At 32.2% G+C, this 21,876-nt stretch overlaps 6 protein-coding genes across 6 annotated transcripts; 1 reads left to right on the forward strand and 5 right to left on the reverse strand.

Moving 5' to 3' along the window:
• Window positions 1–167: 167 nt before the first annotated feature.
• Window positions 168–2,826, reverse strand: LOC133328374 (pyrimidine-specific ribonucleoside hydrolase RihA-like). The gene is made up of 5 exons (XM_061536944.1): window positions 2,575–2,826; window positions 2,343–2,513; window positions 2,152–2,278; window positions 587–729; window positions 168–526 (listed from the first exon to the last, which is right to left on the reverse strand). The coding sequence occupies exons 1-5, from the start codon at window positions 2,824–2,826 to the stop codon at window positions 170–172; spliced, it is 1,050 nt and encodes a 349-aa protein (XP_061392928.1). The 3' UTR covers window positions 168–169.
• Window positions 2,827–6,628: 3,802 nt separating this feature from the next.
• Window positions 6,629–8,051, reverse strand: LOC133328375 (nucleoside hydrolase-like). Its single transcript, XM_061536945.1, is given in 6 exon segments — window positions 6,629–6,985; window positions 7,045–7,187; window positions 7,253–7,272; window positions 7,274–7,377; window positions 7,594–7,761; window positions 7,815–8,051. Coding segments are annotated over 6 exon segments (1,029 nt in total).
• Window positions 8,052–12,034: 3,983 nt separating this feature from the next.
• Window positions 12,035–14,255, reverse strand: LOC133328372 (E3 SUMO-protein ligase ZBED1-like). The gene is made up of 2 exons (XM_061536942.1): window positions 12,767–14,255; window positions 12,035–12,704 (listed from the first exon to the last, which is right to left on the reverse strand). The coding sequence occupies exons 1-2, from the start codon at window positions 14,075–14,077 to the stop codon at window positions 12,507–12,509; spliced, it is 1,509 nt and encodes a 502-aa protein (XP_061392926.1). The 5' UTR covers window positions 14,078–14,255; the 3' UTR covers window positions 12,035–12,506.
• Window positions 14,256–16,320: 2,065 nt separating this feature from the next.
• Window positions 16,321–16,622, reverse strand: LOC133328376 (histone H4-like). The gene has a single exon (XM_061536946.1). It carries the CDS (start codon window positions 16,603–16,605, stop codon window positions 16,321–16,323), a length of 285 nt encoding a protein of 94 aa, XP_061392930.1. The 5' UTR covers window positions 16,606–16,622.
• A 190-nt stretch (window positions 16,623–16,812) lies between these two features.
• Window positions 16,813–18,724, forward strand: LOC133328377 (histone H3-like). Its single transcript, XM_061536947.1, has 2 exons — window positions 16,813–17,137; window positions 18,470–18,724. The coding sequence occupies exons 1-2, from the start codon at window positions 16,835–16,837 to the stop codon at window positions 18,722–18,724; spliced, it is 558 nt and encodes a 185-aa protein (XP_061392931.1). The 5' UTR covers window positions 16,813–16,834.
• A 1,043-nt stretch (window positions 18,725–19,767) lies between these two features.
• Window positions 19,768–21,862, reverse strand: LOC133328378 (E3 SUMO-protein ligase ZBED1-like). The gene is made up of 3 exons (XM_061536948.1): window positions 21,692–21,862; window positions 19,974–21,634; window positions 19,768–19,911 (listed from the first exon to the last, which is right to left on the reverse strand). Exons 1-3 carry the CDS (start codon window positions 21,717–21,719, stop codon window positions 19,768–19,770), a joined length of 1,833 nt encoding a protein of 610 aa, XP_061392932.1. The 5' UTR covers window positions 21,720–21,862.
• Between the last annotated feature and the right edge of the window lie 14 nt (window positions 21,863–21,876).

The raw sequence follows: 21,876 nt of genomic DNA on the forward strand, positions 1-21,876 counted from the left end.
GAATACTTTTGAAGGGAACAAAAAAACGAGAGCTTGAATTTTATACAGCTGATTTTTTTTTAAAAAGTTTCAGATTTTTTATAAAAAAAATGCATTTCAATATTTGCCTTTTATTATTATATTTTCTTATAATATATTAAGTAGCCTCTCTCACTCTCTACATGGTGCCTCACACCTTCATAACCTCAATAATTTCATTATCTGTATATAGGCCACCGGCCCATGAAATAATATCCTTATAATGTTGCTTATGTATCTCCAAGATGACACAAGTATTCTCCTTATTACGTCTCAAATGATCGAGTACCATTTGACCACGTGTATGGGTGCCATTCAGCTCCACTGTAGCATGATAGAGGCGGCTACGTGTTATGGCCAGCTGAGGGAAACAATAGGCGGCCACCAACACAGCATCGCAGACAATCCAACGAACGAAACCTTTGGAAACTAAAATTGCCTCTTCCACAGCGTTCATGAGGCGTATGGCTTTGGAATCGACTTTACCAAGGATGTTTAGGCGCCAGTCCTGCGGTGTGGGAAGGAAATAGATTAATATTTGAAAATTTTAAAGGATATATACGGTTACCATTTCCAAATTCATATCACCATCAATACAGGTTTCCCATGGCAGTAGAGATATGGGTTTATCCACCGACTCCAAAACTATGTGGGCAGCTTCGGGGTCCATCATGAAATTGAATTCGGCACTTTTTGTGATGTTGCCTTTGCCTGAAATCAAGAAGCAAGACAGTCGTGGATTTTTAAAAAATATTTTTTCAAGGACTTAAGGCAGGCGTGCTTTTTTTTAAATCTATTTTCAAGGACTTAAGACAAGCGTGGATTTTTATAACCTTCACCACACTGTGGTACAGGATATTATGTCTTTGTGCATATGTTTGTAACAGGCAAAAGGAAACGAGATAGACACATGGTTCCTTTTGAGAATATACATAGAATCACTTTTTAAGTCGATTTATGCATGTCTGTCCGTCCAACCATCCGTCTGTCCTTGTTAAATTAAACAAAGTACAGGTCGCATTTTTTATTAGAATTGGATGAAATTTGGCACAGCTCATTTATTTGGTCCAAGGACGAACCCTATTGAAATTGGAAAAAAATCGGTTCCGATTTAGATATAGCTCCCATATATATTTTCGTCCGATTTAAGGTAAATGGTGCACCAAAGTGCCTATATATCTTTCGATTTGCACGAAATTTGACATAGCGAACTGAATAAAGTCTAGAGTGATGCGTGTTAAGTTTCGGAAAAATCGGTTCAGATTTTGATATAACTCCTATATATATTTTCGTCCGATTTTAGGTAAATATGGCACCAAAGTCCCTTTATATCCTTCGATTTGCACGAAATTTGGCATAGCGAACTGAATTAAGTCCAGAACGATGTGTGCTAAATTTTGTGAAAATTGGTTCAGATTTAGATATAGCCCCCATATATATTTTCGTCCGAATTTACCTAAATTGTGCACCAAAGTCCCTATATATCCTTCGATTTGCACGAAATTTGGTATAGCGAACTGAATTGAGTCTAGAATGATGAGTGGTGTATTTCGGGAAAATCGGTTCAGATTTAGATATAGCTCCCAAACATATATTCTCGTCCGATTTTAGGTTAATTGTGCACCAAAGTCTCTATAAATTCTTCGATTTTCATGAAATTTGGCATAGCGTAATGAATTGAGTCTAGAATGATGAGTGGTGTGTTTCGGGAAAATCGGTTCAGATTTAGATATAGCTCCCATATATATTTTCGTCCGATTTTAGGTTAATTGTGCACCAAAGTTCCTACATATCATTCGATTTCCACGAAATTTTGCATAACGTACTGAATTAAGTCTAGAACGATGTGTGTTAAATTTCGTGAAAATCGGTTCAGATTTCGATATAGATTCCATATATATTTTCGTCGGATTTGAGGTAAATGGTGCACCATAGTCCCTATATATCATTTGATTTCCACGACAATTGGCATAGCGTAATGAATTGAGTGTAGAATGGTGAGTGCTGAGTTTCGGGAAAACACGGTTCAGATTTCGATATAGCTCCTACATATACATCCTATAGTCGACCAAGTCCAACTTTATTACTCTCCTTACTGGTTTTATGTGTTTTTTTTCAAATACCAAATCTTACCCCTATAATTGCCACCCATTATCCAAATATTTCCAACTTTATCCAAGAAATCCGAACCATACATATTATTGCACATGGCGAAATTGGTGAGAGGTCCCACCAGCAGGAAGTCTACCATTTTGGGATGCTGAAATCGATATTCAATTATTTTCCAATTTAGAAAACGAAAATCCCCACATGTCCCCACTCACCTGACACACAAACGAATACATCATATTGACGGCATGTTCCTTCTGGGCCTTGGCATTAGTGACTTCGGGCAAATCGGGTATATCACCAAAACCATCCTGACCATGAAAGAGACGTTCGCGTGTCCATGTGCGTGGTAATATGGGATTTGTACAGCCTTTGTAGACGGGAATCTGAAGGGTAAAATTCACATTAACATTCTGCAGAAAATTGTTTTTCAAAATATTTACTTACATCCAATCGATCAACACTTTCGAGTACCCTTAGGGCATTTTTGGCACAATTATCCACAGTGGTATTGCCTTGGACACAAGTAATACCCAATATTTTATAGGGGCGACGACTGGATATCCCTTCAAATTGTTGTCCGGTTAGGGAGAGCTTGTGAAATAGTCGTTCACCCTTGATCAGCATCAAGAGGCCCCAGGCATCATCATTGCCAATGTCACAATCATAGACAACATAGCCACCAGTTGTTGCGGACATATTCAGAATTTAAATTCAAGACTTAGGTTTCTGAAAAAAGAAACAGAATTGTGGATTAAAATACATTTATAAAAATTCGAGGCTTTTTTAAAAATATTCGTTCGGATGGAGGCTCAAAACATATTCTTTAAAAATCAGCTAGAAGTCCTTTAAACAAATTTCTGTTATTTTCCCATCACTCCAAAGTGCGTATGGCCCTTTACTTTGACAAATGTCACATATCAAACTTCACCACAATAACAACAACAACAGATATAGGCCGAGAAGATACATTATTTCTCTCACCGAATATCCATTCCTTCGCACATTCCCTTCCATTATGGTCTCAATTTATTTTTCGCAATTTTATTTTTTCATTTCACTTTTTTTGTATTGATAAATTTTTTATCAGGCACTTTAGTATTAGAAGATATCTGGCACGTCTAGCACCATCACTTGTTATCAATTCAAAACAAGTTTTTTTTTTATTTATTTATTATTATTATTTACACTTATCTGAATTTAAAAACAAAACCAAAACACACACACACAATATGTAAATTCTGAAAAATAATACCTTAAAAGTTGGAAATTATTTAAAGTGGTTGGTAAACTCAACCAAACCGAACTATCTATACCCCGACACTGACTAGACGATACTAACTCTTTATGGTTTGCCGGTCGGTCCGACATTGGGTATGTGCGAGTTTATGGTAGCTGCCTGAGTGGTTTCAGATTATTTCCATTTATGCCCTTTTTTGTTTTTGGCTATTTCGAAGAGAGGCAAAAGAAAATCTCTTTTGGTCGCTCTGTGGCTATTAACCCTAAAGAATATAGGAGGACGCCAGTAACTGTGGATTATTTAAAGAATACTTTTAGGAGGTCCTCAAAAAGCGTGGATCTCTTAAAGAATATTTTTAGGAGGACCTTAGCATAATAAGCGTGGATTTTTAAAGAATAATTTTAGCAGAACCTTAGCATAATAAGCGTGGATTTTTAAAGAATAATTTTAGGAGGACCTTAGGAACATAAGCGTGGATTTTTTAAAGAATATTTTTAGGAGGACCTTAGGAACATAAGCGTGGATTTTTTAAAGAATATTTTTAGGAGGACCTCAGGAACATAAGCGTGGATTTTTTAAAGAATATTTTTAGGAGGACCTCAGGAACATAAGCGTGGATTCTTTAAAGAATATTTTTAGGAGTTCCTCCCTCGATAAGCGTGGATTTTTTAAAGAATATTTTTAGGAGTTCCTCCCTCGATAAGCGTGGATTTTTTAAAGAATATTTTTAGGAGGACCTCAGGAACATAAGCGTGGATTTTTTTAAAGAATATTTTTAGGAGGACCTCAGGAACATAAGCGTGGATTTTTTTAAAGAATATTTTTAGGATAACCTTAGGTACATAAGCGTGGATTTTTTTAAAGTATATTTTTATGAGGACATTAGGAACATAAGAGTGGATTTTTTAAAGAATATTTTTAGGAGGACCTCAGGAACATAAACGTGGATTTTTTAAAGAATATTTTTAGGAGGACCTTAGGAACATAAGCGTGGATTTTTTAAAGAATATTTTTAGGAGGACCTTAGGAACATAAGCGTGGATATTTTTAAATAATATTTTTAGTAGGACCTTAGGAACATAAGCGTGGATATTTTTAAATAATATTTTTAGTAGGACCTTAGGAACATAAGCGTGAATTTTTTAAAGAATATTTTTAGGAGGACCTTAGGAACATAAGCGTGGATTTTTTAAAGAATATTTTTAGGAGGACCTCAGGAACATAAGCGTGGATTTTTTAAAGAATATTTTTAGGAGGACCTCAGGAACATAAGCGTGGATTTTTTAAAGAATATTTTTAGGAGTTCCTCCCTCGATAAGCGTGGATTTTTTAAAGAATATTTTTAGGAGTTCCTCCCTCGATAAGCGTGGATTTTTTAAAGAATATTTTTAGGAGTTCCTCCCTCGATAAGCGTGGATTTTTTAAAGAATATTTTTAGGAGGACCTCAGGAACATAAGCGTGGATTTTTTAAAGAATATTTTTAGGAGTTCCTCCCTCGATAAGCGTGGATTTTTTAAAGAATATTTTTAGGAGTTCCTCCCTCGATAAGCGTGGATTTTTTAAAGAATATTTTTAGGAGTTCCTCCCTCGATAAGCGTGGATTTTTTAAAGAATATTTTTAGGAGTTCCTCCCTCGATAAGCGTGGATTTTTTAAAGAATATTTTTAGGAGGACCTCAGGAACATAAGCGTGGATTTTTTAAAGAATATTTTTAGGAGTTCCTCCCTCGATAAGCGTGGATTTTTTAAAGAATATTTTTAGGAGGACCTCAGGAACATAAGCGTGGATTTTTTAAAGAATATTTTTAGGAGTTCCTCCCTCGATAAGCGTGGATTTTTTAAAGAATATTTTTAGGAGGACCTCAGGAACATAAGCGTGGATTTTTTAAAGAATATTTTTAGGAGTTCCTCCCTCGATAAGCGTGGATTTTTTAAAGAATATTTTTAGGAGTTCCTCCCTCGATAAGCGTGGATTTTTTAAAGAATATTTTTAGGAGTTCCTCCCTCGATAAGCGTGGATTTTTTAAAGAATATTTTTAGGAGTTCCTCCCTCGATAAGCGTGGATTTTTTAAAGAATATTTTTAGGAGTTCCTCCCTCGATAAGCGTGGATTTTTTAAAGAATATTTTTAGGAGTTCCTCCCTCGATAAGCGTGGATTTTTTAAAGAATATTTTTAGGAGTTTCTCCCTCGATAAGCGTGGATTTTTTAAAGAATATTTTTAGGAGTTCCTCCCTCGATAAGCGTGGATTTTTTAAAGAATATTTTTAGGAGTTCCTCCCTCGATAAGCGTGGATTTTTTAAAGAATATTTTTAGGAGTTCCTCCCTCGATAAGCGTGGATTTTTTAAAGAATATTTTTAGGAGTTCCTCCCTCGATAAGCGTGGATTTTTTAAAGAATATTTTTAGGAGTTCCTCCCTCGATAAGCGTGGATTTTTTAAAGAATATTTTTAGGAGTTTCTCCCTCGATAAGCGTGGATTTTTTAAAGAATATTTTTAGGAGTTCCTCCCTCGATAAGCGTGGATTTTTTAAAGAATATTTTTAGGAGTTCCTCCCTCGATAAGCGTGGATTTTTTAAAGAATATTTTTAGGAGTTCCTCCCTCGATAAGCGTGGATTTTTTAAAGAATATTTTTAGGAGGACCTCAGGAACATAAGCGTGGATTCTTTAAAGAATATTTTTAGGAGGACCTCAGGAACATAAGCGTGGATTTTTTAAAGAATATTTTTAGGAGGACCTCAGGAACATAAGCGTGGATATTTTTAAATAATATTTTTAGTAGGACCTTAGGAGCATAAGCGTGGATATTTTTAAATAATATTTTTAGTAGGACCTTAGGAACATAAGCGTGGATATTTTTAAAAATATTTTTAGTAGGACCTTAGAAACATAAGCGTGGATATTTTTAAATAATATTTTTAGTAGGACCTTAGGAACATAAGCGTGGATATTTTTAAAGAATATGGATTATTTATAGAATATTTTTAGGAGGTCCTCAAAAGTGGGGATGTTTAATGAATATTTTTAGGAGGACCTTAGGCGTGGATTATTTAAAGGACATTTTTAGGAGGACCTTAGGAACAGAAGCCTGTATTTTTAAAGTATATTTTTTGGAGGACCTTAGGATCATAAGGGTGGATTTTTTTAAAAAATATTTTTGGGAGAACCATCAGTAAGCTTCGATTTTTAAAGAATATTTTTAAGAGGATCTTAATGTACGTGAATTTTTTAAACAATATTTTTAGGAATATTTTTCATCTTTAATCACATAATAATTTTTCGATCACCTCATCTCCTAATAGACCTCCAGTCCAGGCCACAATTTCTCTATAATTATCTGTATGTACCGACATAATCACATTTGCATTGCCTTCATCCTTTCGCTTGTGGTCGAGGACCATTTGGCCACATGTATGTTGTCCCACCAATTCCACCGTTGCATGATATAGACGACTCCTACTGATTATGAATTCCGGAAATAGGAAGGCAGCAACCAAGACAGCATCACAAATAATCCATTTCGCATAATCCAGGGGGCGTAGGAAGGAATTCTCCACAGTGTTCATTAAATGCATGACTTTTGAATCAACCTTGGATAGCACTTCAAAACGCCAATCCTAAGGAGAAAGGGAATCGGTTATTTTTTAATTCTAGATAAAATATCCGATTTTCTTACAGCATCATAATTCATTTCACCATCGATACAGGTTTCCCACGGCACCACCATCATTGGTTTGTTGACACTTTCAAAGACAATGTGGGCAGCCTCTGGATCCAGGCGAAAATTGAATTCAGCACTTTTCGTTACATTTCCCTTGCCTTGAAAATAAAGTAGTAAATTTTAGTCTTTTGAATTTATATTTGAGTATTTTTTAAAGTGTTACCTCTGTAATTTCCACCCGGAATATCTATTCCGCACCTTGTCCAAAAACTCTTTTCCGTACATATTAATGCAAACAGCAAAATTGGTTAGGGGCCCAACCAATATGAAATCGATTTGATTTGGATGCTGAAAAAATTTCATTAAAAAACATAGATTTTTCGGAAGCGTCGTACTAAGCGATTATGGAATATTTTTTTCTTTCTAAGACGTGGATTTTTTTTAAATATTTTTTTAAGGACCTTAGACCCTAGAGAATAGGTCTTGAGGGACATCCTCAATATTATTTATGGAGCAAAAAATTAGCGGAATTTTTAAAGAATATTTCGTGTCGGGAATATTTACCTTACAAACACTGGAGTACATCATGTTCACAGCATGTTCAGTTCGAGCCTGGACCTTTGTCACATACGGTAAATTTGCAACATCTCCAAAACCATCTAGACCATGAAAATGCTTATGTTCGAAGTTGGGCGGTATTATAGAATGATCGCAACCTCTATAGACAGGTATCTGAAATAAGATTAAAGATTAGTAAGGCACCAAATTAAATCCCATCAACTTACATCCAAACGATCGACTGCATCCAAAACCCTCAACGCATTCTCCACACCATTATCCACATCAGTATTACCCCGCACACAAGTCACACCAAGTATCTTAAAAGGCTTCACTGCACCATTAACTCTCTTCCCCTTGAGAGCCAAATCCTTCAACAACTTCTCTGCCTTGATTAACATTATCAAGGCCCAGGCATCATCGTTACCGATATCACAATCAAATATCACATAGTTTTCTTCCATTTTTTTCGCTTTTCGAATTAAAATTTAGCTACGTTTCTCCAACTTCGACTAATCGACAACTGGCAACAGCGAAATCTAATTATGCCATCTAATATTTTAACAGTGAAGCTGCTGGTAGGCTCGACTGACATTGTTTACAATTTAAAAAAAAAAATAAAGATTAAAATTATATGTTTATTATCACTATATTATAATGATCATAACTATTATTATGGTGGTAGTAGAAAAAAGGCTGAAAATTATCTGTCAAAACAGTGTTGAACAAAAATATGGGGACACTGAAATTAATACCTCCTAAAAATATTCTCTAAAAAATCCACGCTTATGTTCCCAAGGTGCTCCTAAAAATATTCTCTAAAAAATCCACGCTTATGTTCCCAAGGTGCTCCTAAAAATATTTTTAAAAAATCCACGCTTAGTGTTCTCAAGGTCCTCCTAAAAATATTCTTTAAAAATATCCACGCTTTAAAATATTATTTAAAAAGTCCCCGCCTATGTTCCTAAGGCCCCCTAAAAATATTCTTTAAAAAATCTACTCCTTATTGTAAGGCCCCCTAAAAAAAATTCTTTAAAAAATCCAGGCCTATGTTCCTAAGGTCCTCTTAATAATATTCTTTAAAAAATTCAGGCCTATGTTCCTAAGGTCCTCCTAAAAATATTCTTTAAAAATCCAAGCTTGTGTTCCTAAGGTCCTCCTAAAAATATTCTTTCAAAAATCCACGCTTATTGTTCTTAAGGTCCTCCTAAAAATATTCTTTAAAAAAATCCACGCTTATTGTTCTTAAGGTCCTCCTAAAAATATTCTTTAAGGGGACCCCCCCCATTCTCGGGGTCAAAATTTTTGTGGATATAATTCGAATCTACACTGATTAAAGAATGTCTCTACAAAATTTCAAATGAAAATCTCAAGAACTCTTGAAGATATATCCGATTTATTGTGTCCGCATCAAGTGACGTCTGAAGGGCTTCTCAAACTTTAAACGCGTTTTTCTCTAAACATTTTTTTGCGAATGGCGGGCACGATAACTCAAAAACTAATAATCCAATCGGTTCCAAATTTTGCAACGTTTCTCTGGGAGTGTATAGCTCTCGTATGAACTAGGATAAAGCCAATCGGTGAAGATCTTCCTTATTTTTTAATTTGGTTTTTGGTAAAAAATCGGCGATTTTCCAAAAATATTTTTTCAAAGGTCCACCATTTGGTTAATTTTAGAGCGAAGTCAATAATCCTAGTTCATACGAGAGCCAGACATGTACTCTTTCTATCACCGTCGGAATTATCGGATTCCGATGTTCCAGTTAGGAGTTATCATGGCCGCCATCAAAAATAAGGACTTTTCTTTAATTACAAAAAAACAACAACAATACAATAACAAATTTTTTTTGTAAATTATTTTTCTTCTCTTTTAAATCTTCAATTATATATGTGCATAGTTACAAACCTTAACAAGCATTGGTATTGATTTACCAGCCCATTGAAAATCTTAAAAAAATAAAATCGAGAATGGGGGGGGGTTCCCTTAAAAAAATCCACGCTTTTGTTTCTAAGGTCCACCTAAAAACATTCTTTAAAAAATCCACGCTTATGTTCCTAAGGTCCTAGTAAAAATATTATTTATAAAATTCACGCTTATGTTTCTAAGGTCCTCCTAAAAATAGGATTTAAAAAATCCACGCCTGTGTTCCTAAGGTCCCCCTAAAAATATTCTTTAAAAATTCCACGCTAATGTTTCTAAGATCGTCCTAAAGATATTTTTTAAAAATCGACGCTTATGTTCCTAAAGTCCTCCTTAAAAAATCCACGCTTATGTTCCTAAGTTCCTCCTAAAAATATTCTTTAAAAATCCCCGCTTCTTAAGGTTCTCCTAAAAATATAAATTGAAAAAATCGCGCTGATTGAGGTCCTCCTAAAAATATTCTTTAAAAAATTCACACTTTTTGTTTAACAGAAACCCCAAAAAATAATTCTTAAAATCCACACATGTGTATCTGATGGATGGTTTTGCGACATGAGGTTTAAAAACTAAGAGAAGAAAATAACGTGGCTCTCACTCATCTCAATCTCTCACTCTCTGTTGTAATCCGACAATTCAACAGTCAAGCTCAGTGCTGCCAGTTAAATTTCATGAAAAATCGTCAATTTTTCAGAAAAAAATCGGCATAATCGGCATTTGTATTTTTAAAAATCGGCAAAAAATCGGCAGCATATAATTTATAAATAAATTCATATTTTTTGGTTTATAACAAATCAATATTGTTTATTACATTAAAAAAATTCAATTCTGTATAACATAAAAGATTCATTTTTCTACAAAAAATGTAGATTTTTTTAAATATAGTAATTATTATGTACGCTAGTGAGATCTTTCTTTCGTGTGCGCACTTTTTATTCGTTTATTTTTAATTTTGCCTTATTCGATGTAAAATGTAAACTAGACAGAGTACAATGCTGACAAAAAATGCACATATCTAAGCCATTGAAAACGGCTGCGGCGAGTCGCCGATATTTATAGTGATTTAAAGCTGCAAATTTTATATGTTTGTCTGGTAACGCCGTATTAGATTAAAAAGTTAGACAATTTTTGTCGATTGTTGAAATATCGGCAATTCTGAGGCAAAAATCGGAAAATCGGCATTTTCCATTTTTAGAGTGAAAAATCGTCAAAATGCCGATAAATCGGCAAATATGGCAGCCCTGGTCAAGCTTCTGGTATTTCTTATGAGGGAAAACAAAACATCATGGTATAATAATAGAAGGTAAAAGCAAGTGTTGTTGTACAAAAAACGATACAACAACCACATGGAAATTTGTTGTTGTAAGTTCTACTAGTGTCAACTCATTTGACAGAAAAATGTAAACAAATAAACAAATTATCATCAAATTATTTTTATTTTGAAAATGAAATATTTTCGAATCCTCAAAATAAAAATTGAAAAACATGAATGAAAATCTATCAAATTTATATTTCTATCTATTCCACATCTTTCCTATAATTGAGCCATTGCCATATATATTTGTGACACATATGAAAATGCTGGGAATAGCGAGTTATTCCTTGAAGAAAGATTTGCTTCCTCAAACTTTCCCAGCAGGCAGATTGAGTAAATTGAATACAGGAGCACATTTAATGAAGAACAATTTTAAATTGTATGCGTTCCCAATTTTCCTGTTGGGTGATTTTTAAAAACATAATTTGTCAAATTCATATTGACACTAGTATAACGTTGGAATCAAATCAGCTGGGATTTGCTGTTACCTTTTATAATTGTATCATGACAAAACATCAACAAAAAAAAAAAAAACCCAGACGTCGTCTCTCCAAATGCCGGCCCAAAACAAAACATTGCACAAACGCACACATGAATCTGCGATATGTACGTGTGTGTGTTCTCCCCCAGTAAAAACAACTACAATATCTTGCTTTGCTATTTTCCGAATAATTTCGCTCTCGCTCATTTCGTTTAGTTTTGTTTAACCATTCGCCACGTTTTGTACGTTCGTTTGTTTTGACTGTGACTTCTGCTTTGTGCGTTTGTTCTGCCATAGCAGCTGATTTGTTGTTATTGCTGCTCGGACAGTAAACAAAAGAAGAAAAACTGAAAGAGGTGAAGAAAAAATGAAGGATTCGCATCAGTTGTAGAGCTGGCAAACTATCGATAGTCGCATCATTCGATATTTTCGATAGTTTGTTGGAAAACTATCGATAGTATCGAATAATGTGGGAATGCCAATATTAATTTTTCAATAATGCGCGCAACTTTTTTTCATTGTTCTATGTTATTAATTTGTGTGTTATAATTATTTTTGTATTATGGTTTTTGTTAAACTTTTGCGATTTTTATTAAAAATAAAAATAACTACTAACAAAACTCATCACAAATGTAATAACCATTCAAGTCAATATCAATAAACAACACCGATATGTACTTACATGTATTTTTAATAACGGACTCAATTATATTAAATGATCTAATGATTAATATTCTTTTATTAAGAAACGCTTAAGCAAAACAAATTGACATAAAAACAAAAAATATTTGGAATTCATTAGTACAGTTATTATTAAAATATGTACATATAGTAAATATTAATTATAAACTATATTTATAGTCAAAAATAACAGACAATAACGCTTAAACAAAACAACAACATAAAAACAAAAATATTTGGAATTCATTTTTATAAGGCACTTTGAGATCAACTTTTACAAAAAAATGTATTTGCATGTAGTAAAAATTAATTAAAAATTATATTTATATTAAAAATTAAAATAAAAACAGATAATAACGCTTCAACAAAACAACTAAACATAAAAACAAAAAATATTTGAAATTCATTATTACAGATACATTCAGATCTTATTTTATAAAAATATTTAATCAAATTAATTTAAATTTAAAATTATAATGAAAATTACCTTGAAAAAGGTATTATTTGTTTAAAAACCTTACTTCTTATAATTCTTTACTGACCCAACAATTTTTGTTAACAAAGAGCAGCATATCAACATTTTTTGGCTTTAAGCTCGATCTTCTTTCCGAAATTATGGCTCCGGTTTTGCTAAACATTCGCTCAGCCTCTGTCGAAGTTGCTGGTACGCATAAATAGCGTAAGGCACATGACTTTGTGAGTGACATTTGGCCAGAACAATTCTGAAAATAAACATAACACTTCGTAAATTTGTTAATAAATAGTTTTGTATTATATTATTTACCTTCCAGTACTGTAATGGATCTATTTCTAATGCTGCATTTTCATTTTCAAAATATTGCCTAAGAGAAATGATGGCGTCTACTTGATGTGATCTTACTTTAGAGGCAATTTTATTTCCTACGAATTTTAAAAGCGGTGGCTGCGAACTTTGATGAATATTTTTAGAACATGATGGTTCTAAATTATCTTGTTCCATGGTGTTGTTTTTGTTCATACCACTCAACACGTTTTGTAAAAATTGTGTTCCTCCATCTGCATTGCTTGGGAAAAGAAAACCTTCCTTCTTGAACCGAGGGTCTAATAATGTTCCGAGTCTTGTAACTGTACGCTCCTCGTAAGGAAATAGCCTTTTCTTTATTCTTTCAAGCAGAAATATACAAGCTTGATGGCCTTCTGAAGTTTTCATAGTACTTTTTAACTCATCAAGAGATTTAAAAAGACCACATGTTAGAGGAACTACTAGGGAAATAGTAACAGCTGCACTTGACGATGTTTGGACTGTAGCGGCATCAAATGGCATAAGCAATTGTTTAAGGTCCTGCAAAAATTCTATATCGTCTGCCGTTAAAGGTAGCGGTGCCTTTGGTGTCATTAGCAGTACATTTGAAATAGAATTATTTGTTAAAAGAATGCTCTCCACCATTCTGAGAGCACTGTTCCAGCGGGTCGGTACCTCCTGTTTTAGGCTGTGGGGCATATCTCTTCCTTGGTCCGCTTTAAACTTTTCGTAGGAAATTGTGCTGCTCTTAAAATAGCTCACAATTTTCTTACATTTCCCTAAAGTAGTTTTAACATAATCTTGCGCTAAGCAATCTTGCACCACAAGGTTAATAGTGTGTGCAAAGCATGGCAGATTTCGTTTTTGAAGCAATTCGCACGCTTTCAACATACTGCTAGCATTATCGCTGACAACTGCCACCACTTTCTCCATTAGACCCCACTCTTCTAACACGGCGCGCATAGATATTGATATATTTTCTGCGTTGTGATTAGTGGAACATAACATTTTTTTTGTAGACAAAACAGCTGTACGGAGAACAAAATCTTTTGTAACAAAGTGGCACGTTACGGTGAGGTAGCTCTCATTTGCGCGCGATGTCCATAGGTCTGTTGTAATAGCGCAGTGTTGTAACCCGTTAAGAATAGTTTGCAACTTACTCTTTGTTTCGTTGTACATATTTATCATCAGAACGTTTTTTAGGGTGTTTCTTGAAGGCAAAACGTAGCGCGGATCTAAGCATCGGACAAAATCACGGAATCCTGTATCCTCTACTACACTGAATGGCTGTACATCAGTGGCGATCAAAATCATTAAAGCCTTATCAAGTTCTTTTTTACGTGCCGATTCAGTATCGTAGGTGACTGAATTGTTGAAAAAATTATCAATTGTTTTCGTTGGTTTCGGAAGCTGATTATAAGAAGGATGGCTACGTTTTAAATGATCCAACAGATTTGACGTGTTACCGCTAGTTTTGTATATTTTCCCACACAGCTGATGCGAAAGGTATTATGGAGTGAATACAGACCATCGTATAAAACACAAAAAATCCATACAAAATCAACCAATCCGTCCTTTTCAGGGCGACAAAAAATATTTAAAAAGAGAAAAAATCATTTCAAACAATATTATTTCATTAGTTACATTTATTAAAAATAAAATAAAAAAAAATCCAAAAAATATAAATTTTTCTCCTTACAGCATTACATTTGTCTTTTATGAGACGAAATACATTTATTGTAGTCACATTTGAGTTTGCTTAAAATTTGTTGTTGTTTGCCGTTATAGTTCGAGGTATTTTGAAGAAGAAGAAGAAGCATGCTTGTGTTATGTTGTTTTTGCAAGGGGCAATTTAAAACGAAGAAGAAAGAAGAAGAAGAATACAGTTATTCCTGTTGATCAGTAGTACAGCTGGCTTGTATGACTCACAAAAAATAACCACCAAACACAAAAACACACACGCACGCACACACATAGTAATTTTATTGTAAGAAATCGTCTACCGCCTGAAAAATGAATTTAATAGGAATATTTTAATAAAATTAGAAAATATTAAAATCAAAAATATTAAATAAAAATGAAATTTATACGGACTTTTAATGAAAATTTTTGGAAAAATTTTAGAAAATGAGAAGCGATTTTATGATTTTTTTTTTTTTTTTTTTGTTTTGAAAAATAAAATGAAATAAATGGAAAGAAATGTTGAATAAAATTTTATATTTTAACACAAAAATGAAAATATTATTTTGGATTTTTTGGAAAATAAATTTAAATTTGTTTAGAAAAAATTATTACGTTATTAAATTGGAAATTTAATTTTTTAATTTAATTTAAATTTTTTAATTTAATTTAAATTTTAATTTTTTAATTTAATTTAAATTTTTTAATTTAATTTAAATTTAAATTTTTTAATTTAATTTCAATTTTAATTTTTTAATTTACATTTACATTTTAATTTTTTAATTTAATTTCAATTTTTTAATTTAATTTTAATTTTTTAATTTATTTTTAATTTTTTAATTTAATTTAAATTTTTTAATTTAATTTAAATTTTTTAATTTAATTTTAATTTTTTAATTTAATTTAAATTTTTTAATTTAATTTTAATTTTTTAATTTAATTTAAATTTTTTAATTTAATTTAAATTTTTTTAATTTAATTTTAATATTTTAATTTAATTTAAATTTTATTTTTTTAATTTAATTTTTTAAATTTATTTATTTATTTTATTTTTTAATTAAAATTATTATTTTTGTAATGTTCCACTCAATATGAACATCGTACTCACATCGTTGTTTGGTTCGTTGTTTAGTATCATGGACTAACAAAATACTACCACATGCATAGATAAAGTGACGCTATGGTATACATACATAATATAAGCAAGCATATGAACAAACAAGCAAAGGCATTTAGAAATGCATTTTTATTTTTACTATAATAAATAAAATAAAAATAAAAAAATAACAAATTTTCGATTTATAAAAAAATTAAATAAATTTTTTACGAATATTTTCAAAAATAAATAAAAAAAATTGTACAATTTACTAAAAATAATTTTATTTTTGTAATGAATTTTCTTGAAATGAGAACGTATTGAATTTTTTTTATTTTTGAAATTTAAAACACTGATGTGAATAGTCATGGCATTGCTTGTTGTTCTTTAACGTACGTATGTACTAATACATGTATAGGGTATGTGTAGTTATGGTATACACACATAATATAAGCAAGCAAGCATATGAACAAACAAGCAACGGCATTTAGAAATGCGAGTTGACGGCGGCATTTTTATATGGAAATATGTTCGAAGGAAGAAAATTTTTGTTTTTTGATAGAAATTTAGCGAAATTAAATAAGATTGTAATGAAAATGATGAAGTAAATTTTAATTGAATAAAAAAATAAAAAAAAATAAAAAATTTTCGATTTATAAAAAAATTAAATAAATTTTTTACGAATATTTTCGAAAATAAGTAGAAAAATTTAGAATTCATTACAAATAATTTTAATTTTTTAATGAATTTTCTTGAAATGAGAACGTATTGATTTTTTATTTTATTTTTGAAATTGAAAACACTGATGTGAATAGTCATGGCATTGCTTGTTGTTCTCGTGTTCGGTGTAGGTGACAGCATCACGAATAACGTTTTCCAGGAACACTTTCAGAACACCACGAGTTTCTTCGTAAATCAATCCAGAAATACGTTTTACACCACCACGACGAGCCAAACGTCTAATAGCTGGCTTGGTAATGCCCTGGATATTATCACGTAACACTTTGCGATGACGTTTAGCGCCACCTTTTCCCAAGCCTTTTCCACCTTTACCACGACCAGTCATTTTTCACTTTTTTTTTTTAAATTCACTTACGTTTATGTATATGTGTGCGTGTGTGTGCCCATTTAGTAGACATATATTTGTATTTACGAACACTCACCCTTAATCGTTGATGCTAACACAAAATTTTTCTATAAATACTCGTTTCTGGCGCGGTTCCCGAGTTATTACAGTGTTAACAGTGTTTGTGTGCATACCTAGTGAAGTGAAAAGAAAAAAATTAAAGTGAAAAATGGCTCGTACTAAGCAAACTGCCCGTAAATCGACTGGTGGCAAGGCTCCTCGTAAGCAATTGGCCACTAAAGCCGCTCGTAAGAGCGCACCAGCCACCGGCGGTGTTAAGAAGCCTCATCGTTTCCGTCCCGGTACAGTCGCTTTGCGTGAAATCCGTCGTTACCAGAAGAGTACTGAATTTTTGATCCGCAAATTGCCCTTCCAGCGTTTGGTTCGTGAAATTGCTCAAGATTTCAAAACTGATTTGCGTTTCCAGAGCTCTGCTGTCATGGCCTTGCAAGAAGCCAGTGAAGCCTACTTGGTTATTTAATTTATTTTATTTTTTTTTTCATTTTAATTTTGATTTCGTAAGAAATTATTTTCTTTTTTTAATTCTGGTTAAAATTTTAATTATTCAGATTTATTATTTAAATTATTTTATTATTATTTTTTTTCTTTGTTTCTATTTAAAATTTTTCCTTTGAATTGTCACATGATGAAATTTTTTTCACATTGTTTGTTTAATTGTTTTCTATTCACATTTTTCCAAATTGGCGGGAAAATGCTTCCCTCCATTTTTCCCCTTCCAAAAAAAAATCCTCTTATGTATAAATGCAATATGTTGTTTTTGGCGCGAAAAAAATTTCCCCTCAATATTTTTTTTTTTTTTTTTACAGCAAACATCCCCATGAATGAAGAATGAAATATGCATGTTTTTTCTTTTCCAGCTAATTTTCTACCATGTAAAAAAAATTCTATGTAATTTTATATTTGTCTCTGTATATTCCAATGAAAAATTTGGTGGGAAATATTTTTTGATTTCTAAAGGCAGAATTTCTCTATTCAAAAACTATTTTTTTTTAAAGAAAATTATAAATAAATTAGTATTTTTTAGTAAAATAATTATTAAAATTTCATATTTTGACTAAAAATTAATAGAAAATAGTAAATTCTTAATAATCAATAGGAATAAAATATTTTTGTAACGTTCGAAAAATTCCATGAAATTTCTTTGTACTCTGCTCTGCCATGAAAGGTAATAGTAAAAACGAAATTATTTTTAATATATTTTTTTTTGCCAAAATTTGGCAAAATTATATGGAAAATTAATAAATAACTGATTTATAAATTATTTTAGAATATTTTAAACAATTAATGACTTTTTATGAATAATGTTTTATTTTGGTGTAAATATACAAATTCTGAAATGTTTTTTAAGAAATTTTTATAAAAGTTAATAAGATTTGAGCTTTCAAATTTATTTGTAGAAAAAGTTTTCTTCATTGAAAATATGCCAACAAGAGGATTTCTGCTGTCATAGACCACATAATAAATTTAATTTTTTCTCACATAGAAAATGTAAAATTGGTCAATATTTTTGTTTTATCCTAAAGTAAACATATCAGGCTATATTATCAAAAAGAAATTTTACGAAAATTTTCAAAATTTTTTGGATTTTTTCCAAATTTAGTTAGAAATTTGTGATTTCAAATTCATAATCTTTGAAGTTAAACGTCTATAACTCGCTAACGGCTTATGATAATTACATGAAATCTTTTGCAAAATGAAGCCTGAAATCTATACTTTCGAAATGTAAAATATCTTTTTCGAGAATTTTCTAAGCTTCCTCGCAAAAAATTTATTTCCTAAAAAGGCTGCCGGCGAAAAGAAGACAGCTGCCAAAAAACCATCTGCCGCCAAAAAGACCGCTGAAAAGAAGAAGGCTGACAAAACAAAGGCCAAGGCTGCCAAGAAAACCGGTACAGTTAAGGCAAAACCCGCAAAGACCGCCGCTAAAGCATCTGCCACCAAACCAAAGGCACCCAAGGCAAAAACAGCCGCTGCTAAGCCCAAAAAAGCCGCAGCGCCAAAGAAGCCAGCTGCCAAGAAAGCCGCCGCCAAGAAGTAATTTTTCCCACAAAAATTACTTTGTCAAGAATTTTTTCGATATTCGAAAACATAATATCTAACAGCCCTTTTCAGGGCTACAAATTAAATTCTAAAAGAGACAAAATATTTATTTCATACTATAAACAAATTACTTTTATTATTTTTACTACTACCTAAATAAATGAGAAAATCCACATGTGTTTTAATTTTAGGAGAAAAAAAAAAGATTTTGCTAATTATAGTATTAGGTAAAAGTGTGCCTGTTTATTTATGGACATTCCACAAAATGACGCCACAAATGGATTATTTTTTTAATCCAGGTCATAAACTTTTATAATTTGCAATTACCTAATGGTAAAATATTTTAATATTTTCTGCTTAATTTTTGAATTTCGTAAATTTTCTTCAAAATTTGTAAATCGCCCCTTTAACGTTACAAAAACTAAATATTTTAATATTTTCTAAAATTTTTGAATTTCATTAATTTTTCATCAACAATTTATAATCACCATTTTAAACATATTTTTCCTTGGAAAGAATTCCACCACTAATTTTTTTCCCGCCAAAAAATCTCCCTACTTCATATTTGTCATATTTTAATTTTTTTTTAGAATTTTGGTATTTATTGAAAAAAAAAAAATATATGTAATGAAAAAAGACGAAAGAAAAAAATGTTGGTTTGATAAAATATAATTTATTTATGAAAAATAATATTCTGAAAAAAAAAAAATTAAAAATATGGTTTAAAATATTTTTTTTAATTTTATTTATTTAAAAATTTTCTTTATTAACTAAAAATGCATAAATATGGTTTCAACAAAAATTTGATCTCTTTTAAAATATTTTTTGTGGCCCTGAAAAGGGCCTTTTATGGTTGAATTTCGACGAATTAATGAAAAATCAAGGCATTTACTTGGAGCTGGTGTATTTAGTAACAGCCTTGGTACCTTCACTGACAGCGTGCTTAGCCAATTCACCGGGCAACAATAGACGAACGGCAGTTTGGATTTCCCGACTGGTGATATACCTTTGAGGAAATACCAGTATCAGGATGGACTTGCTTCAACACTTTGTAAATGTAGATAGCGTAACTCTCCTTACGCCTCCGGTTTTGCTAAACATTCGCTCAGCCTCTGTCGAAGTTGCTGGTACGCATAAATAGCGTAAGGCACATGACTTTGTGAGTGACATTTGGCCAGAACAATTCTGAAAATAAACATAACACTTCGTAAATTTGTTAATAAATAGTTTTGTATTATATTATTTACCTTCCAGTACTGTAATGGATCTATTTCTAATGCTGCATTTTCATTTTCAAAATATTGCCTAAGAGAAATGATGGCGTCTACTTGATGTGATCTTACTTTAGAGGCAATTTTATTTCCTACGAATTTTAAAAGCGGTGGCTGCGAACTTTGATGAATATTTTTAGAACATGATGGTTCTAAATTATCTTGTTCCATGGTGTTGTTTTTGTTCATACCACTCAACACGTTTTGTAAAAATTGTGTTCCTCCATCTGCATTGCTTGGGAAAAGAAAACCTTCCTTCTTGAACCGAGGGTCTAATAATGTTCCGAGTCTTGTAACTGTACGCTCCTCGTAAGGAAATAGCCTTTTCTTTATTCTTTCAAGCAGAAATATACAAGCTTGATGGCCTTCTGAAGTTTTCATAGTACTTTTTAACTCATCAAGAGATTTAAAAAGACCACATGTTAGAGGAACTACTAGGGAAATAGTAACAGCTGCACTTGACGATGTTTGGACTGTAGCGGCATCAAATGGCATAAGCAATTGTTTAAGGTCCTGCAAAAATTCTATATCGTCTGCCGTTAAAGGTAGCGGTGCCTTTGGTGTCATTAGCAGTACATTTGAAATAGAATTATTTGTTAAAAGAATGCTCTCCACCATTCTGAGAGCACTGTTCCAGCGGGTCGGTACCTCCTGTTTTAGGCTGTGGGGCATATCTCTTCCTTGGTCCGCTTTAAACTTTTCGTAGGAAATTGTGCTGCTCTTAAAATAGCTCACAATTTTCTTACATTTCCCTAAAGTAGTTTTAACATAATCTTGCGCTAAGCAATCTTGCACCACAAGGTTAATAGTGTGTGCAAAGCATGGCAGATTTCGTTTTTGAAGCAATTCGCACGCTTTCAACATACTGCTAGCATTATCGCTGACAACTGCCACCACTTTCTCCATTAGACCCCACTCTTCTAACACGGCGCGCATAGATATTGATATATTTTCTGCGTTGTGATTAGTGGAACATAACATTTTTTTTGTAGACAAAACAGCTGTACGGAGAACAAAATCTTTTGTAACAAAGTGGCACGTTACGGTGAGGTAGCTCTCATTTGCGCGCGATGTCCATAGGTCTGTTGTAATAGCGCAGTGTTGTAACCCGTTAAGAATAGTTTGCAACTTACTCTTTGTTTCGTTGTACATATTTATCATCAGAACGTTTTTTAGGGTGTTTCTTGAAGGCAAAACGTAGCGCGGATCTAAGCATCGGACAAAATCACGGAATCCTGTATCCTCTACTACACTGAATGGCTGTACATCAGTGGCGATCAAAATCATTAAAGCCTTATCAAGTTCTTTTTTACGTGCCGATTCAGTATCGTAGGTGACTGAATTGTTGAAAAAATTATCAATTGTTTTCGTTGGTTTCGGAAGCTGATTATAAGAAGGATGGCTACGTTTTAAATGATCCAACAGATTTGACGTGTTACCGCTAGTTTTGTATATTTTCCCACACAGCTGACACTTAGCATTTCTTTTATCTGTTGTTTTTTGAAAACAGTTCCATACTTCTGAGAAACCGTGGCGTGCTCTTTTTGACTTATTAGTTTCCCCACCAATCGTGCAATTTTCACGTTCTTCTTCATTTTCATTACCAGTTTCTTCTATGGAAATGGAGGTAGAAATATCTGTAAACATTTTTAATCAACAATTGAACAAAATATAAATAAACACATTTTACTTACCGTTTGGTCTTTTCAGATATCTGTTCATTTTAAACAGTGTTCTGTTTTTTACATATATTTATGACAAATCAAAGTTGATAAATTAACGACGCGGTTTATATAGAAGATATCTAAGTCGTTTAATTAACAAAGTTGCGCCTCTAACTGAATAAATGCCGGAATCCGTTTTTTCAACGATAGTATCG

Source organism: Musca vetustissima, unplaced genomic scaffold (genome assembly GCF_032173495.1).
Source record: "Musca vetustissima isolate MV318-11 ecotype Yass unplaced genomic scaffold, APGP_CSIRO_Mvet_v1 utg74045, whole genome shotgun sequence".
Taxonomy (NCBI): domain Eukaryota; kingdom Metazoa; phylum Arthropoda; class Insecta; order Diptera; family Muscidae; genus Musca; species Musca vetustissima.

Excerpts from the sequence above, each read along its gene's own strand:
- LOC133328374 (XM_061536944.1), bottom strand. The coding sequence starts at position 2,826 with ATGTCCGCAACAACTGGTGGCTATGTTGTCTATGATTGTGACATTGGC. Across the intron at positions 2,279-2,342 it reads TGTATTCGTTTGTGTGTCAG|CATCCCAAAATGGTAGACTT; the intron begins GTGAGTGGGGAC and ends TATCGATTTCAG. Across the intron at positions 730-2,151 it reads AATGGGTGGCAATTATAGGG|GCAAAGGCAACATCACAAAA; the intron begins GTAAGATTTGGT and ends TCTTGATTTCAG.
- LOC133328372 (XM_061536942.1), bottom strand. The coding sequence starts at position 14,077 with ATGATTTTGATCGCCACTGATGTACAGCCATTCAGTGTAGTAGAGGAT. Across the intron at positions 12,705-12,766 it reads ATCCATTACAGTACTGGAAG|AATTGTTCTGGCCAAATGTC; the intron begins GTAAATAATATA and ends GTTTATTTTCAG.
- LOC133328376 (XM_061536946.1), bottom strand. The coding sequence starts at position 16,605 with ATGACTGGTCGTGGTAAAGGTGGAAAAGGCTTGGGAAAAGGTGGCGCT.
- LOC133328377 (XM_061536947.1), top strand. The coding sequence starts at position 16,835 with ATGGCTCGTACTAAGCAAACTGCCCGTAAATCGACTGGTGGCAAGGCT. Across the intron at positions 17,138-18,469 it reads AAGCCAGTGAAGCCTACTTG|GCTGCCGGCGAAAAGAAGAC; the intron begins GTTATTTAATTT and ends TTTCCTAAAAAG.
- LOC133328378 (XM_061536948.1), bottom strand. The coding sequence starts at position 21,719 with ATGAACAGATATCTGAAAAGACCAAACG. Across the intron at positions 21,635-21,691 it reads ATATCTGAAAAGACCAAACG|ATATTTCTACCTCCATTTCC; the intron begins GTAAGTAAAATG and ends AAATGTTTACAG. Across the intron at positions 19,912-19,973 it reads ATCCATTACAGTACTGGAAG|AATTGTTCTGGCCAAATGTC; the intron begins GTAAATAATATA and ends GTTTATTTTCAG.